Below are 18,870 nucleotides of genomic sequence, written 5' to 3'. Positions count from 1 at the left end.
ATTAGTTTCGATCAAGTAGAAAGATATATTTTGCTCTCATAGCAAACAAAGGTTAAAAGCAAACAGCACGGTTTAAAGAGGAAAAAGTAGATAATAATGGCATCTTGATAGTAAATGGATAAAAATGGGAGCCTTTCATTGAAGCAAATGCAGTCCAGGACACCAATAATTGGGAGCAGCTCGTTACTTATAACTAAAACTCTCATTCTGTTCCTGCTACAGACAGCCATTCACCCAACAAAAGGACACACTTTTTGATGATATCAACAGAAGCAGCAAAGACCAGATCCTCAGCAAACTGGCTTCTATTGGCCTGCTGCCTTCCCAAGAAAAAGTAGATGTACGCTATTTTCCCTGCCAATTCTTCTCTGTATTTTGAGATAATACTTCACAGAATTTCACAAGGCTCTGCAGGAAACTCTGCTGCCCAAGTGTGAGAAGCAATAAACATTTCCTGAACTTGGGGGGGGGGGGGGGAAATAGCAGGAGTTATTTCAAGAACATGACTGTCCTTTCATTAAGCTATTAAGAATACATTAATAGAACAGAAAGATTATGAAGCATTCCTAGATACGTACCAAACCAAGAACTGACATAAATACCACACAACAGCCCTAATCCATATGATTTCAAGAGAACGCGCTGGCTTCAAATATCAAATGACCAGCAGCAAAATATGAAAGCAAAACAAACCATCTAAAAAATATACCAAAAATACCAATTGCTAACAAAATCTGCAAAAATAAAACCATTGGGAATTCTCCCTGTTTCATACGTAGTATAAACTTCCACTGAACTCTGATCACTTCCCTAAAGGCTAAGGTATTATGAGAACCTACGAGGTAGAAATATTTATGCCATTGAAAAGGTGAAAGCTGTAGTTAGCTTAACTCCCATGGAAAGGTATTTGTGATTTCCCTGGAGATGAGAGAGATTAAACTGGTTTGTTTGTAGCTCTCAGGACCTTTCCGAGGAAAAGCTTCCGAGTGGTTCTTTTTCTTAGTCCCAGAAACCATTTTCAGATTAAACAGTCACATAACAAATTAGTGCAGTAAAGGTTTAAAATCTAGCCCTGCAGCCCAGCTAAAGGAGCAAAAATCATTTCTGCAGATTGCTGAAGAAAGCCTGGTCCAGCCGGACTCTCCTGACCACATCATGCCTTCCACCTCCAGCAAATGGTCCCAACAACATCTCCTGTACACAGAAAAAAGGTGCACAGCATGCCACTTTGGTACCATATACATATTCTTTCACCAGTAGCATTGTCTTTGGTAGCAGTCTCAGGACTCATCTATAACAAAGGGTGGGAGCACAGCTATTCTGGCTTACACCCTTGCTTTTTAGTGAGGCTTCTGACACCACTGGCCTTGTTGTGCCTTCAGTAAGAGAGAGACCATATTTCCTTTAGCATCAAGTTTATGACATTCCTTTAGTTGTTTCTGGCCTCTGGTATTGGCCAAAGGTTATAGGTGAAATCAGACCAGATCACTGCCATCATCTCAATGGCATACAACATGAAATTTCCCCAATATCAGCTTGAATCAATGTTTACCTAATGAAATCTAGATGAAGACTGACGGCACTAAGAGAGGAATTTTTACTGACTAGATTTAAGAGATGATAGGCTAGCATGAACAAGCAGAGAAGCAATACTCAAGGAAAACCCTGATAGTAATTCCCGTACTTTTGCTTAGGATTATCCAGAAAGAACTGCTTCAAACAACTTTGAAGAGGCTCTATAAACAACAAGTATGTTAATAACTTTGCCAGGACATGAGTGAGCAAAATTATCTATAAGCATACAACCACAGAGAAGTTGGAATACTTGGGAGCCCTACACGGAAATAACTTCTTGAGAACTAAGTTAGAAAAAAAGAACTCCGCCAGGACTATATCAAAATCAAGAGACCAGAGACTTAGAGAATAGTACCATAACCTTAAGAGGAAAAGAATCCACGAGAGAATAATGACAAATATGAGTACTTTCATTAGTCATTTGAGAACAAGACTAGATGAGTGGCTTACTCTTTTCAGTATTATTTTCTGTCTCTGAAGCTGTGAATACCCTTGGGGAAATCAGCCTGTACTACAATCTAAGACTGTAGATTTTTTGAAAATGGAAAATAACTAAAAATAACTGACTGGAAAAGACATAAAACCCAGCAGACTTTTAAGACAAGCTGCTTATTTTTCTTCTTTTTGAAAGAATGATAATCTGAAGATAAAAGTCACTACAGTTTACAAAATGTGTGTCAGGGATTTGCCAAGTCTTGATATGGTACTGAGAGTAAGCGAAGACAAAAAGCTGCCCTGGTGAATTAACAAGGAAAGATGTCTTTACCTACTTAGAAACCTCAAGCAACAGGAAAAAAAGGACAAAGAAAAACCAAAAAGGCAAGATAGTCCGATTCCAAAACAGAGATCATGACATCCTGCCTACCTTTTGATGTTGTCTAAGGATGGCCAATGTAATATTGTAGCAATCACTTTAACATTTGTTACGCGTTATGTATCAATAAAGTATTATGATTACAAAAGTGGTTATAACTCCAGACATCGACAAGTGGTCACATACATAATTATAACAGAGGATTATATTGACGGACCCTGACTTATTTTAAACTTGATATATACAAATTTATACGAGTTATAAAACCATAGGTGTGAAAGCTTCTTGAAGACACTAGATCAGTTTCTAAACCATCTTCGTTATTTTAAACACAATAAAAACAGACTCCAATTGCGTATCTCTTAAGCTCATATGCATTGCATTTGAACTGTCCGAGAAGACTTTACCAGATTTCTATCAGCCAAGACAAAGCGTTTAACTTTGCTTAATTACTTTTATGGGAAGGGAGCAACACAAAACAAAACCCCCCATTCAGCCCTAAACAAATAGAAGCAATCTATGGCAGTATCTTTTAATCAAGAACAGCACAGTAATCTTAACAGTGCATCGTGTTACCAGCTCTACCAAGTCAAAAAGAGCTACCACAAACAGGCTTCATTCTACAGTATAAGCACATACCTCACTGTGTTGTGTATTTCTTATCCCTCACTGGTGCCAGAAAACCCACTGAAATGAGAGACAAGTGAAATCATAGAGTTTCTTTGTTTCACTCTTCCGAGTGGATAACAAATGTTTAAACAAAGTCTACAAGTTAAGTTGAAGTTAAAAACAGATGTTAACTGTATAAAACAATCATGCATGGTATCTCCTTGATTCTAGTTGAATTAAACTGTTGCTTAACTGTGAAATTACTAAACTTGTCTTTACTGGGGAAAGAGAATGAACTGAACTGGAGAACGTGATGGTAAAAACTCACCTCCAGAGACACCCTCTTAATAGGTAGACCAAGTACAGAGCACTAGCTTGATAACATTCAATTCATCAGTACGTGTTACTGCAAGCTAGCTATGATTTAAAAACAGTAGAAACACCAAGTGCAATTGGAATTGCCATATTGTTCACTGTTTGCTAAATAGTAAAAGGAATAGGCAAAGTTTAGCAAAGTTAATTCTCATATTTCAACACAGTTTCAGATCAGAACATTCCAAAATAGCACCAAAACCACACCAAGTGTGCTACCGTGAGTTACTGCTGTGCCATAAGCACATCAAAGCAATCATAAAAAATACAGAGGCAATGTTTACAAGTTCCATGATTACTTTAAACATAATTATTTAGCTAGAACACATGACCCGTATTTCCCTATGAAAGGCTCTCTACTTAACTGGATTAACACACTATTGATGGCTAAATTCTGCTGCCAGAGGCTACTGTCAAGTCATCATTTCCAGAACAAACCTATAAGCTATTTTCTTTATCCCATGTACGCTATTACAACAAGCTCATCATGAATTTGCTCCCAAAATGCTCTTAAAAATGCTGTAAAGAACATTCAAGAGCTGCGTGACACAGTATTACCTGTTCTAATGAAATCAGAACATGCATCAGTCACAGGTCAGAAGGCTAAATACATTGAGCATCTGATTTTTCTACATTGGTGATTTTTATTTTGAGGCTTTTTTCTTTTTTTAAACAAAAAAACAGTTCAATGCCATAAAAACTGACTATTGACTCACAATAGGTACGGTTACTTTCTCCAGCCACTTCTTAACACACACGTGCTACCTAAGAGATTTATTAATAGCTGGATAAGCAAGCTATAAGGAGAGAACTGAAGCAACCACCTGCTGCATTGCCACACACTCAGGGCAAGGCCTCAGGGAAACAAGGCCTGTGCTGCTCACCTCTGCAGAGCCCTCCCTTCCCTTCCCTTCCCTTCCCTTCCCTTCCCTTCCCTTCCCTTCCCTTCCCTTCCCTTCCCTTTTTGCAGGGCAGGAGCAGGAAGAGAAAGCAACTCAGAGGAGCTCCTGATGCCCTTTTTCCACACAGGGCCCAAGAACGATTTCAGTACAAACCTGCTTTTTCGTTAACTCATTTCCATTTGCAGCATCCAACTAAAAGCAAACTTAGAGTGAGCCCATCTCACACAAACAAAAGAACTGATTTTAATATTATATTTATTAACTGGAATAAAACAAGTAGTTGCAAACAGAGGAATTCTGAAGTTTACTTCCTTTTCCCTCCCCCAGCAGTCGTGTTTGTTTCCTGGGGTTAATAAAGCTCAGTGGAGGACAGAGGAAGGCCATTCCTAATGAAGGCAAACAGAATGCCCCTTAAAGAGCCAGAGGGGAACAACCATCAAGGTTAAAGTACGCAAGGACTGGAATCCAAAGAAAACACTTTTGCCAGGGCAGAGACACGCTGACTATGCCAGCTGCAGGCAGCAAGGGGCAGCCCCCAGCTCGGGCAGCTGGTCACACAGCTTCAGGAAATCACCTTTCCAACAGTTTTCCCAATCAGTCTAGACACTTGCCTGGCTCAGCAAAACCAGCCAGCAATGATTCCATTCTGAAACATGGGTCACTCACACGACGAAACTATCTGTTGTGACAGACCAGGACCTCTTTGCACACTGAGTATAAAACCTATTTCAGAAGACGCAACCAGACTGTGAGACTTTGCTGCTGGCTTTGGTCATGCTAAAAGTTTGCGTCTCTCAAAACAGAAGCAAAAGAATCAACAAAAGGAAGCTCATGAGCCGCAGATGGAGCAGCTGGGAGAACATCTGAGGAGCTACTGACACACATGTACCTTTTAGCCTTCACTACTGCACCACTACTTATGTTTTTACTGTCAGCCTTTATGTGAACTGGATACTAAGTGGATCTTAGATCATTCAGAGCCAGTGTTATATTTTTCAGCTGATTATTAAAGCCTGATGGACATGTTCCAAAGCCCTTTGACTTTTCCCACCTGTTATTGAAGGGTTATACAGGAGAAATAATGAGATTACGCAGAGGCAGACTGCCCCCTCTATGCAAAGGAAAGGGTATCCTACTGCCATCAAAGTCTAACAGTAAGACATTGCTATCTGGCAGAAATGTGTGCTTAATTTTGTAAAAGGCATTAGAAAATACCCCCACATACCCATCTGTAAAACATGCACATTTCACAAATTCCATTACAGTGCATTTAGAAAGTTTTCACATGCCAAAAGTGAGCTCAAAGAAGAGACCACGGCTAATGGAAGAAAACACTCAAAATGTAGTTTGAATATAAACAAAAAGGTGCAAATATTAACAATTTTTCCTTAAAAAGCTTAAGCTAGAAGTTAACATTCACAGAGACCACATTCAACCACGCTATGGATTAATACCCAGGAAAAAGGTAAGAATTCCTTTCAGCTACAAGTTATTTAGTAACAAACAGCAGCCTATTCCACCTGACAAAAGCTGCAAATAGAACAAACAAAAACCAACAGATTTAGAAAATAAAGAAAACTCAAAATTACACATTGTCTGCTTTCAACTCTTCTTGCATCTCTACCTCTTTGGCATTCTACAAACTAGCATGCCACTAAGCCTCAAGCCTTCAAGCCGCGTGGGAAGGCCCCAGTTACGTAAGGTGTTATTACAGCAGCAAAGCTGGCCGCTTACCTGAAGGTACCTAAATACTCCAAATAATCACACAGATTAGTGAGCAACTGTCAGAGAAAAGCATTACCTACCTGTAACGTAACCAAGAGTTCCTCTAACACTTGCACGTTTAATCTCTTGTAGGTATACGTGCCTTAAGGGCTTCATGTCGAAGATGTTGGGTCTTGCACATTTACTACAGGCCACTTACCACTATTCTCTGTACTCCCACATGGATCCAAGTTAAGGAGGATTCCCCAGCCACCGAACTAATTACATCAACAAATCCCATATGCCAACAAAAAAAACCAAACACCTAGCAGCACTCATATCCCAAATGAAGCATCTGCTCTAGGTGCTTTGGTTAAAGAACAGTACCCAGTGGAAATATGCAAAGAATCCCAGCCAGCAGGCCTATGGGTGGCAGGCATGGGAGTGCATTTTGGAACAAATCTGAGCTGGTTTTCATTTTTCAAATAGTTTCTCATAGGCTCAGTCTCACAGAAGTCTGCCACAAAAATTAAATACAGCTCTGAGAAGATTTTTGGGAGCAACGATACAGAATAAATTATTAAAAGTAAACAGACCTGCGATTCAGAAGTAACTTGGATGGCCCCCAATTTGCCCTCACTGGGCAAAGGAGCAAAGCAAGCACTAGAGAATTTCTAGTTGCATTTCTTCTTCATCAACAGAGCCTTTAAATACAAACATAACATCTCTTAATATAAGTTAAGGTTCTGTATCATTTACTTGGTCCAGCCAAACTCCAAGGTCAAGACTTTGTTGAAGTGTCAGACTACCGAGGACGCCCCCAACTTATCCAATCCATTCTTTAAAGTCCTGTATGGCCCTTCACTTGAAGACCATCCATTTCATGTATAGATCTCCCTCCCCATTTTTTGCATACTTAGGCTGAGAAAATGCACATATCCCCCTTGTAACTTCCCTTTCCTCTCTTACCTTTTTGCTACCTGGGACTCGAGAGTCCCATAAACACAGGCACACGCAGCTTTCCTCTCTAACTTCCCCGTCCTCCCAGCATAGTTTCCTGTTTTTCCTGGAGTGGAACTGCCAGCCATGAGAAGCGAGCACTGAGCAACAAGTTGGAGAAAACACTTAGAATATGTGCTGTTACACACCAATTATTGCCATTTTAGAGGCTGGGAAGCTTTTCACACATTACAAGCCTTTCTGCTAAAGAGAATCTGTTGTTATGCCACAATAATGTCAAACAAGCACACAGAGAAATGCTGGGCTTGATTAAACCTTGTTTTTGCTATTTTTTTGGTATTTGTACCACTTTTCCCCCCAGACAACAATGACCAATTTCAGATCCCTATTTTGCCTTCTTCAGCATCCTCAGAAGGAAACAAAAAGGTGATTTAGCCATCCCTTTCCTCCAGCTATGCACATGCTGATGACCAGGTGGCTACCACAAAACAACAAGAACAGCCACCAGCCTCCTCCTTGTCACCTCACAGTGACCTACCTACCTTAGGGCTGGATGATCTCCTTGTAGATGCTGATAACCAAATTAGCAAACAGGCATTTCACTGGCGTTAACCTCACGCCAGCTAGCAGCACCCAGCTGGCATCTCAGCAAAGACAGATTCTCCAGGCACAAAAACACTGAAGCTTCAGAAAAGCTACAAAGCTGTGCAGGGACACGAACTGCACCCAACCCACTGCTGAAATATCAGAATATGTTTTGGGGCTTCTCATTTGATTTTGCACCAGCTGCCTCTACGTTAGAAGAGTGCTATAAAGTCATTTGATATCATCTGTACGCATGCTAAGAATGGTGCTATAGGTAAAAAACACAACATAGAAAGTGCTCCCCATTTATAAATACTTCGTAAATCATATCCAGCAAACCTGAGAACAGCCAGAAATGAAGTGCTAATTAGGTTTAGGTGACGCTGAAGTCATTATTTCAGGAACACCACGTGGTTACGCAGACTTGCTTTCCTCACCTACTCCAGGTCCTGCTGTATTCCCTACCAGCACCACAGAAGTGGATTAAGAGAGTGCAAGAGTCCTCCAGGCACTATTAACTCATTAATTCCTGCTTATCCTTTTATTTAACACATCACGGTGTTACAATTTCCCCCCCCCCTTGTTAAACACCTGAGAATTTTCTGCTATTTTGGTGTGGTTTAAGCCCGCACAAATCAAAACCAGCTGGTTCCAAGATCAAACATTATGTTCAATAGGGAAATTACACAAGGCAAGACATAAGTGGCATTGACAAAGAAAAAACTACACTGCGTGTCAACCCTGTGTGATAAAAGACTTGCTCCATTCAACCAGCAGTTAGGCAGTCAGACCATAACAGAAACAGCAAGAAATAAATTTCATTAGGAGTTAAACACTTGACTTCTGCATATAGAAGTTAATCATAATCCAGACAAACTTTAACTACAAAGCTTTCCCAGCAATTCTTCACATAAAGCAAAGCTTTCGAACACTGAAAAGTGGAAGTCGTTGAAATAATTCAAGCCTAGATAAAAATCAAAGCCAAGTAAGAAGTCCTATTGCATAATCTACACGTTTCTTTCCTCCTGTTTCACTTTTTAAGCCTCACATTACCAAGAAATGCTGAGACCCACGACCCCACGTCTAGCTACCATTCCAGAGAGGTCAGGAGCGCAAAACTGATTCCCTCTCCAGACATCACTGTGCCCAGCATGATCCGCCCCACGAAGGGAACACCATAAAGTACTGCTATCAGTTTGCAACCCACAGCATACTCTAACAGCTCGAATCAGTTTTAGAACTTTTAAATTGATAACACTATGGTAATATTCGGTTTTTAAAACCATATAAGTTTTACTTAATTACATCCCCAGTACTTGTTTCTATGCCAGACACTTCTGCCATTTATCACTAGATGCTAGAAGTCACAAAAGACTATTTTTTGCTTGTTTTTGTTTTTTAAATCAGGATAGTGTGTCATGTGCTGGTTCAGAGCAAAACCAGCCAAGCATAAGAAGTTCTGCACACATGCACGTTGCCTGTTTGCAGTTGCCCAACCGGCCTGCTCTCTAACTTAGGCACTAGAGGGGATGATGAGGCCCCAGCTGTGGTGTAGCCCTGTCCCTCCAGGCTGCATCCACATATGAATGGCTGTCCCAGCCTGCAGGTGCACAGTCATACAGGGACAAGGGGCAGCAAGCCTTCTGCTGAGTGTCAGGTTCTCATGCAGAAAGAGCCCACAAAGCAGCTCACCTTCAGAGCAAAGGTGAATTCCACCGTGCCATGTGGAAAAGATGCAGACTGGGGCACAGGCTTCAGTTTCCATCATGTTGATTGAGATCTGTAACCTCCTGCTCTTACAACAGAAAAACAGAGCCATATTTTCAAGACAGGGACAGTGGGAAGAGTTAGATGCAGTATTTACAAATACAGCCTGACAGCTACCACTGCTGTTTTCTACAATTAAGGTATCTGATAGACACCCACACACGCACACAAACATGAACTGAAACGATGAGCAAGTCTTTGTGACCTATCAGTGCAGCGAGATAAATGATCACATTCAGGCACAACTGATGTGTAAGAAATAAAAGCTGCTTCTCAAAGTTTCACTGATGACAAATTTACCAGCTGACCCCAACAAATGGAAACACGACAAGAACAGAGCTCTTTATCCTTCAACATGATACAGACTTTCCCTTCTCTTCAAACTACAGACATTTGAACACCAGGAGAACTGTCATTTGTGCTCTCATTTCGGCTGCTGCACCTACCATCACAGCTAACTGAAAACACAGGCTGGAACTGCTTGCATCTCAGCAGATACACGGCACCTTCTAATGCTTTGTGTGCATTATGCCCAGAAGGCCGGCTGCTATTTAATTCTCTCCCACCCCCATGACACTCTGCTGGGTGCTCAGAGAGAACAAAAACAGCTGTAAATTTGCAGGAACCCCATCATTCTTTTCTACAGCAGGAAAAATAAAACCCTACCCCCCTCCCACCCCATTATAAACTATCCTTGTTTTCTACTTCCATCACAGAGAATAATAAGGTATGAGAGACTACAGAACGTTGACTAGAAAATAAAGAGGAGTGAAACTACATTTATTATCAAGTAGACAGATAAGCAAGGTTTGGATGCAGATAAGCAAGGTTTGGATGAGCCAAGATTGCCACTCCTGGAAGGCACTTTTAATGGCTGAGGCTGGGTCCCGGTTAATCACAAAACAGAAGTCCACAACAGGAAGTCAATTAAACAATTAATGAGCACTGCACACAAAGTGCAAGCAAAACACTTGCCAAATCAACAATTTGTTTTCAAGCACAAGGCACAGAAGCTTATCTTAACATTAAACACTGGCTGCTCAGATAAGGAAATAAACCAGCAATCACAGCCCTGCGACTTTAAAGGGGAAAAATGGTTCAGAGCGCCTCAATTCACTCCCAGCAGCAAATCCGTACATTATCGCGTTATCGGGACTCTCCTCTTGTCTGTAACGCTGACGGTAACCATGCTGGCAAATCGAGCAGCTGACTTTGAACACACTGACCTTGAGCAGGCAAACGACCTTAGCAGCATGTACTTCTGGCTTATTTCATTGCTGCAGCGGAGCAGCCTCACCATCTATAGTAGTCTAGAGCCTCTGGCCACCACCCCCGACTATTTTAAGATATCCCAATACACTTCAGTGATGCACAGTTCAAAGTGATAGAATAACATCTGCTAGCATATTTAAGTGTGAGTTGTTTACAGAGGAATTTTTAGCTTGTTCTCGTACTTTGCTTCCCTGACAGAACACTCAAGTTTATTAACAGAGCTTTACTTCCTATTTCCATATCTAAGAAATATGTGCTGGTGGGGTTTTTTTGAGCGGGAATTGTAGGCACTGTGAAAGGAGAAAAACAAGACGTCCCACTCCAGATCAAGCTTATTTCAAAGCTTCAAGTATGTGACAGCAACGGGTGGACTTGAAATCAGTTGCTTCCTGCATGACTTTTCCCCTTGATAAAGAAAGCTTATCCCCATGTTTATTTGTAAACCAGTCTCTAAAGTGATATTTTATATGTGTAAATTGTCTGTTGATCCGATGTTAGAGGTAATTAACAAATCACTCTGATGCAATGGATTCACATGTTACTGCTGACTGGTAATAAGCCATTATGCCTCCAATCCTAATCCACAAAAGGAAAAAAAACACTGTGGGTGGGTACTGCCAGTGGACACTCTTTGGAGTAACCGGAGTGACACAGAGTACACTTAATCACATTTAATCAAGTTACAAAGCCCGGCGAGAAAACAAGTCTGGCCAAGTGCATGCAGCCACTGGGATTATTTCTTCCTTTTTTATTAATTTCACAGGGCCTACAAAAGAAAACAAAAACGGCGTACAATGGAAAAAACAACATAAATTGTTCGTGTTTTTTTCAGAAGCTAAATACACCAGCAGGTGAATAGTGATGAGTTAAAAAGCAAGTCAAAGTGCAACCGTCTCAGAGCACACACATAGCTCTCAGTGTAGTCATGGACAGGAATTAAGCCACACAGCTCAGCTCTTCCCCCAAATCCTTTAAAAGAGAAGAGAGAGCACTGGACCCAGTCACTGCTCCCAGCCACAGCACAGCCGAGTAAAACCCACCCACAGCTCCAACGTTTATCATAAGGGCTGAAGGAGAGGCAGCCTGGAGCCAGTGGCAGATGAACTTACAGTTCTCTTGACAAGTATGCTGGGGCCGAGGAGGAGGGGTTGGGGATGGATTTATGTACCAGCAGCATCAGGACCGCAGAATGCAACAGATATCTCTTTTTCCATCCTGTCTGACTCTCCACGGGAGAGAAATGTAAAAGGAGGAGGGGGGGAGGGGAAAAGACTGCTCCCATCCAACAGGAATACATCCAGCCGTGATTCTTTCAGCTCCCTGAGCACTGCTAGTGCACACTAGTGACTTCTGGCATTTAGTCTGGAACAGCTCTGTTGATTAGCAACTACCCTTAGTTGGAAAGCAGGAGGAAGGATATCACTGACTGACTCAGGAAAGAGCAGACTCCGCTTACTGCTTCTGCTCATTAGCTTATCCTTACAGGCATGCTGCTGAGTAAATTGAGATTGTATTTTACCACTGTCACCACTAGAACAGAAAAACAGTTCCAAGCTGCAAGCTTTCCTTTACAATTGAATACATTCCAGTCTGCAAGCAACACTCAAGTGCCCCATAAGCCCACCACAGCTTCAGATGGTCCTCATTTTTAAAGAGAGATCAGTTATGCTGCTTCCTGTTCACTTCATTTTCCCCAATTACTTTGAGCAGTTTGAGCATGGATCTCTGGATGCCAGGGAAAGCATCCTTCCATCAGGAAACTGATTCTTTACTGTCCAATAGTATTTTTTTAATGATAAAATTTACAGCAGCACAGGCTGAACAGTATGATGGAGAAGATGCGTTCTTGGAAAGCAGGAGATGAAAGATAGGAAATTTAGCCACAAGTGCAGCTATACAAGCAATGAGAAAGATGCCTGTTAAACTGCCTTCTGGGGCTGCACATGAGGAACATGCAAAGAACTAACACGTCAGTTCTTACACCTGCACCATCTCAGGGACTCTGGGAACACTATGCTTTGTAAGGTTTCACTTTCAAAACCTCATTTTCTAGGAAGACAACCTCAAATCAAGTCAACTGAAGCTCGATTTCCCTTGGAAAACAAAACAAAACCAAATCCAAGCAATAGCTCCTCCCCATCAATGAGGAGGGTTTGCAGTCACAAAGTTCTGCCCACACAAACACTGATACAATGTTGCTGCTACAAACTCCCCCTCTGCAACCTATGCTCTGCTTACAATATAAACACGGAGATACATTTTACAAACTCAGCATTACAGCCAGGTAAAAAGTGGGAGGACAATAATACTGGAGAAGAATGAGGCTTTATCATTCCCAAACCCTGCCAAATAAATGCTATTAGACAGAACCATGCATCTTTTAAATATACATTTCTTATACTTGCTTTGAACAGCAACCAAATGCTACAGACAACAGTGAGATGCAGAACAAACCTTTGTCATTTGGGTACCACCTAATGAGTAGAACAGAGCTCCTCGACCCAGTACTGAGGTTGCACACAGCTATTTCAAAGGAGAAAGACCCTGCGGAAGCTCCAACAGAAGCTTCTCTGGGATGAGTGCCACACAAGAGAGGTCTGCTGTGAAAGCAAATCCAAGAAGCTCCCTCTGAGCACAACACTGAGGACACACACAAGCTCTTTGCACGACAATGGAATCTGCTAAATAAAAGTAAGTAGGCTCCCTGGGCAAGTCAGCAGAACTACCTGGATCATCTTGTAACAGCGATGCTGTGCAGATTACTGCTCCTTGGAATCCAACATTTTGAAGCCTCTCTTCTCACCCTCTTTTCCCAAAACACGTATAACCTTATGAGAGAGACAAAGAAAAGGAAAATGACTCCATGAGCAGAAGAATGCTTCGCCTTGGAAAAGCTTTCGACCTCAGTGGATGAGAATGAGACTAGAGACTGAGAAATAAGAGACAGCTGTTGATTCCTTTGCTTCCTAACCTACACTGCGGAGGCGAAAAAAGAAGCTTTTAGTCTTGGATGGAATGTTTGTTTTCCTGATTTGGGGCACTGGTGGTCAAGAGAATAGACAACCAACATGCTTATACCATTTCCATCTGTGACAAAGGCCTGATCACCTACGCTGTACATAAAAGGGTCTTTTTTTCCTTCCAAGAAGTATACACTGCTTAGATCACTCATAAAAGGTCAGCAGTCTTAAAGTGTGAGACCAACAGCAAAGAAAAGGTTTTAAATAACAGATCCCTCTACCCCATAAATACTAAACCCCAGGCCAGCATAAAAACCACATGTAATACAGACACTGTCTTTAAGGTAAACACTGCTTGGAATAACACTTCACCTTTGAAACAGAAAAGAAACCCACAACTTAAGATAGAGCCTTGCTGTTGATGTTTACTTATATCATACGCTCTCCTTGCAAGTAAATAATCTAATTCCTAGCAATAATCTCCAAAAGGTAATGCAACATGTCAAAAAGCATTTTTGTATTTGTTTTTAACCACTTCTTTCTCTGCTACTGAGTAAGAGACAGGGAAACAGAAGTCACCCCACTGTCCATTCACCTGGCTACATAACATTCTTTGCTTTAAAACCTAAATCTTGTATTATTACTTGTATTTCCAACTTATTACTCACTTCCACATACAGACCCAACATACTATACTACCACTGAAAAAAAGCCTAACAGAAGATTTTGCTGCCTCCTCCATTCCAGCAGCGCTTCATTCATGACAATCTCATACACAAGAGGAAAAAAAAAGAGAACATGGTGATAAGATAAGTGTTTTCATTCACTTCTGCACAGCTTCTTTACGTGTTTCTCTGGTTCACCCAACAATGATAGGCATGTGCTTCTAGTACTGAAAGGGCAAACCTCATCCTTAAGAACAGCTATTGCATAAGTAACTTAGGAACTCTACCAAGTTCATATTGCTTCCAGAAGAGCTCTTTCCTTTCCCCTGCTGCACTGTACAAGTTTAAAGGCATTTTACTCCGTTCCTCTCTGCGATCTCGGATCCTAAGACAGCTCTTTAAAAGCAAAACAAAATCCCTCGGCCTCATAATTTTTTCTTTAAATTCTTGAGCTTGGTGGAATGCTTTTGCACATCCAAGTAGTTCAAACTTCACATTACGCTGGCAACAATACGGATATTTCCTAGACAGTGTGTTGCACTCATCACTTAGTGAATCCAGACCTTATGCACTGTCACCTCTGAACAGATAGAAATCCCCACTGGTAAGAACTACAGGTGAAGCTCGTGATAATACATACACAGATTAGCGAAGTAATAACTCCAGATACAAAAATACAGATGTGACCACACTGTAGGAGAGGCACCATAAGCATTCCCCCTTTGAACTGTAATTGGGTTGACTTATTTTGAAGCTGTAAGCAGCAAGAAAACTCAGCTTTTAATTAGAACAGTATACGATCTAAATAAACTTATAGCACTGAAGTGAAGAAAAGGAGTTCTCAATAAGTCTCAATTGCAGCTCAATTTTTTTGAAGGGTTTGTTTCAACATGTCGTAAGTCAAACAAGTCAAACCTGCACCATCACTCCCACCCTCTCGTACAGTGTGTTCTTGGAAGGCTTTCTCACTCCCTGAGAAAGCATTTCCTCTCCAGAGCATTTCTTCAAACTCCTATTTTCCTAATATTATTTACCTTGGTCAGGTACTTCAAAACAATAAAACAAAGTCTGAGAAACTGCCAAGCTACAAAGGGTTAACTTGAGTCACTCAGTCAGTTGGGAACCACGCGTCCATAGTGAAATCCAACCTGCTAAGAACCTTTCCAGAACTAAACTTTGAGATGGAAAATAAACAAAGTAAGTAAATAAATAAATGAAAACCCCAAACCAAACAAAAAAGGCTGAACTTAAACCCACTTTAAAATGATCTTATTCACCTTGGAGATAATATCGGAACCATTCAAATAAATAGACTCTGAGCTAAGCATGTCAGACTCTCTCATTTGTATGTTTGCTTAAAAAATAATAATAATAATAAGTCCCAACTTAAATGCTACTTCACAGAAGGACTGTAAAACTACCCAGAATAAAGAGCATATTTCACTTAACAGTCTGAATATTTACAGCGCACTTTGGTGCCACTTAGTAACTGGGAAGTTTAGGTGCACGTGTTATATCTCTCTATAAAAACATCATTCAGTCTTAACATGGAGTTTAGCTAATGAAAAGTTCCTACCCTGAGCCAAGGAGGGTGCACAGGTCTGAAAGTTTATGCTTAAAAGAGAAGTGGAAATAATACTTCGGACCACTCATAACAAACCATGCTGGCTCACGCTTTAGAGTCCATAACGTAACACAATAATTCAACCCACACACGAGGCACAGAGGCCCTGCTCCATACATAGGTCAAAATTCTATATAAAGTATAGCTGTTAAGGAGCATAAAGCCAAACAAAACAATGCAACAGCTAAAAATGTGTATATGAGCAGCTGAATGCGGTTAACAATGCTGCGTGTGAGCAGAGAAAACCAATGTGAAACTAGACACCACAGAATCAAGTATGACAATAGGACCACCCAGCCTGGTTGACTACAGCCACCTCCCTTTGCTAGCTGTGAGGCAAAAGAAAGGCAAGAGAGATGGCAGCAGCTCACAGTCATCTGCAATCACATCTGTAAATCAAAAAGCCAAAATAAATGTGTTTTGGACTGCGCATCTTGAATATCTGCTGAACTATGGATGTACACACATCAGATGATGTCAAGACATCTGCACTAACACACAGCCTTGCAGAACTCACACTGCCCTTTCAGGACTTGCACATTTCTGTCTGAGGAGCTTGGAAATATGGTGACTTGAATGGTGTAGAGCTTTTTAACCTGAGAGCTCCCTTGAGTCTATTTCATTTGTATTTCTCACATATAGCGTGGGTATGCATCAGACAACAGGATTTCCCAGTTAAGTTTCCTGTTGATCTACTATGCATACTTTTTCAACACTGAACTGCAATTTGTAATTAAATAACATGGAAATTCAAGCGATTAATAAGAATATTTTACATAAGAACAGCACATGAAATGTTTTTGTTTACAAGCTACGGTTAAATAACAGTCAGATCCTTCTGGCACAAACTACAATCACCTTTGTTTCGTCAGGCCCAGAACTGCATTGCACAAGTTTTCACTTCCAACATGAATAGCTGAAGCATACTTAAAATTGTCTTTAGATTACTCATTGTCCTACTTTACCAGCTTCTTATTGACTGTGCGGAGACAGGCAATACGCAGGACATGTAACTGCCAACAACAAAGCAGAACTGAAGAAGGGGTTCAACCCAGACAAACTCAGCTTACAAAGGAAACAAAGCCCCTCAGATGGTAAGTATTAATGGCTTTTACGTGTAACACCGATGGGATTGCTTATGCAAAGAAAAGATTAAAAATAACATCAGAAATACACCACCATGTTAAGGCCAATGTAGAATGCAACCATTTACCAAAAGCAGTTTAAATGCCCACCTGGTATCACTTTAAACATTTAAGTACCCTGTCTAACTCAGCAGCTCACTGAAGTCTAAGCTGCTGAAAAGACTCAATCAGAATTAAGTTTATAAGAACAAAGCAAAATATTTACAAGCAGTGGAGAAAAACAGAGGAGTTTACATAATCTTTGGCAACAGTATATAAAATATGGCATTTCTAGTACACTGTCCAGCTGCTTACATAAAAGTTCTACTAGGAAGGCCAAAAAGGAACAAGCAAGTGAAGACTAATTTCTGTTCCAGTTTTCTTTTTCCAGTCTCATCCGAGGTCTCAAGATAGCATTTAGTGATGGATTCAGACAGAGCAAAACAAAACACACGTCTAGGAAAAAAAATAGCTTATGAAAATGTTCCAAACAAATATTCATGTTTAAAACAGTGACCAGCCATTCAACCGTGGCATGATCTACATTGCCTTTGTGTCTTCCAAATTATTACAAGTTAGCTCAACGAGTAATTATTTAAACCATTAACTTCATTAAAAATAATATCCATTACAAGTTAAAAAGAAAGTAAAAGACACCTACCTATAATACCGGGATTGTAAATAGGTTGAACAAATAGTCTTTGATACATGGCTGGCAGACCCAAAATCTATTACTTTAACCCGGTAAGGCTGCCGAACAGGATCCACCAACATAATGTTCTCTGGTTTGAGGTCAGCATGGATTAAACCAAGACTTTTTAGTTTTTTCAGTGCAGTGGCCACCTGTTGTAGAATAGGCCGTATTACTTTCAGTTGCAGAGGGCTGAATTTGTTTTGCTTCAGGAAGTCATACAAATTCTGTTCCAACATCTCAAAAACCAGACAAGTATGGTTACGATGCTGAAAGCATTCGTAGGCTCTCACGAAATTGAATTCATCAGCATTTTCAGTACTTAGCCTTGCTAATATGCTCACTTCTATTTGTCCTTGACGTGCGTACGAAGGATGATTCTTCAAGATTTTGATTGCCACGATCTCATTTGTCCCCCTTTTCCAGCATTTCACCACTTGTCCGAAGGTCCCTCGCCCAAGGAAATCAAGAACCTCATAAGTATTTTTCACAGAGCACAAAACCTCGTGCTGTACCAGCTGGTAGTCTCCGTCTCCGCTTGTACCAGTTTGTTTTGAAGTCGCAGCAGTTGTCACAACTGTCACTGGGTTTCCTACATTGGTTTGCAACATCGCAGGCAATATGGACAGCTCATCAACGATCTGCATCGTGCTGCTTTGATTATCTAGCTCTTCGCTCTTACGCTTCAATCCACATCGCTGGGGTCCTTCCAGTATATCTACTCTGCTTCCTTGTGTCCCAATCTGAGGTGCTTCCGACTGAGCTTGCTGCGCCTGCGCTGCTAACACTTTTGTAGCACCTGCAATATTTTTTAAAGCAACAGCATTTGACTGCAACAAAACGTTCTGTCCTCGAGGTCTGTCAAATGGGTTTTTAGTCTGAAGGAAAGCGCTAACCCTGTGGGGAGAGATTCCAAAGTTTTTACCGTTCACATAGATTTGTGGGTAGGCTCTTTCGTGGTACACACAACTGCTTGGTTCTAGTTTGAGTTTTTTCACACTACAAAAGGCACTTGACTGGGTTTGATAAACATATGGTGGATAGACCAAGACTTGTGAGGCCATACCTGCAGAGGGAGAGAAAGAGAATCCAACATTCAACATTTCTGAGGTTTGCAGCACTTTCCTCATTTAAAACAAGCAAACAAAAAAAGAATCAGGACAGAAGTATATCTGCCAAGCTAGCTAGCTTAATGCAATCTTGTCTTTAGTTTCTTGTGGAAAATGCAAGGTCATCAATCCTGCCC

At 40.9% G+C, this 18,870-nt stretch overlaps 1 protein-coding gene across 2 annotated transcripts in view; it reads right to left on the bottom strand.

Moving 5' to 3' along the window:
• The window catches only part of HIPK3 (homeodomain interacting protein kinase 3), an 87,599-nt gene that overhangs the window by 29,044 nt on the left and 39,685 nt on the right, over window positions 1-18,870 (bottom strand). For both annotated transcript variants that reach the window (XM_072338241.1, XM_072338240.1), the window contains exon 2: window positions 17,595-18,690. In XM_072338241.1, coding sequence (XP_072194342.1) covers window positions 17,595-18,688 — 1,094 coding nt within the window. In that variant the 5' untranslated portion in view covers window positions 18,689-18,690. The remainder of the gene's footprint in view (window positions 1-17,594; window positions 18,691-18,870) is intronic.

The sequence above is a fragment of the Excalfactoria chinensis genome, chromosome 5 (genome assembly GCF_039878825.1).
Source record: "Excalfactoria chinensis isolate bCotChi1 chromosome 5, bCotChi1.hap2, whole genome shotgun sequence".
Lineage (NCBI taxonomy): Eukaryota > Metazoa > Chordata > Aves > Galliformes > Phasianidae > Excalfactoria > Excalfactoria chinensis.
This window is presented reverse-complemented; position numbering and strand designations above follow the sequence as displayed.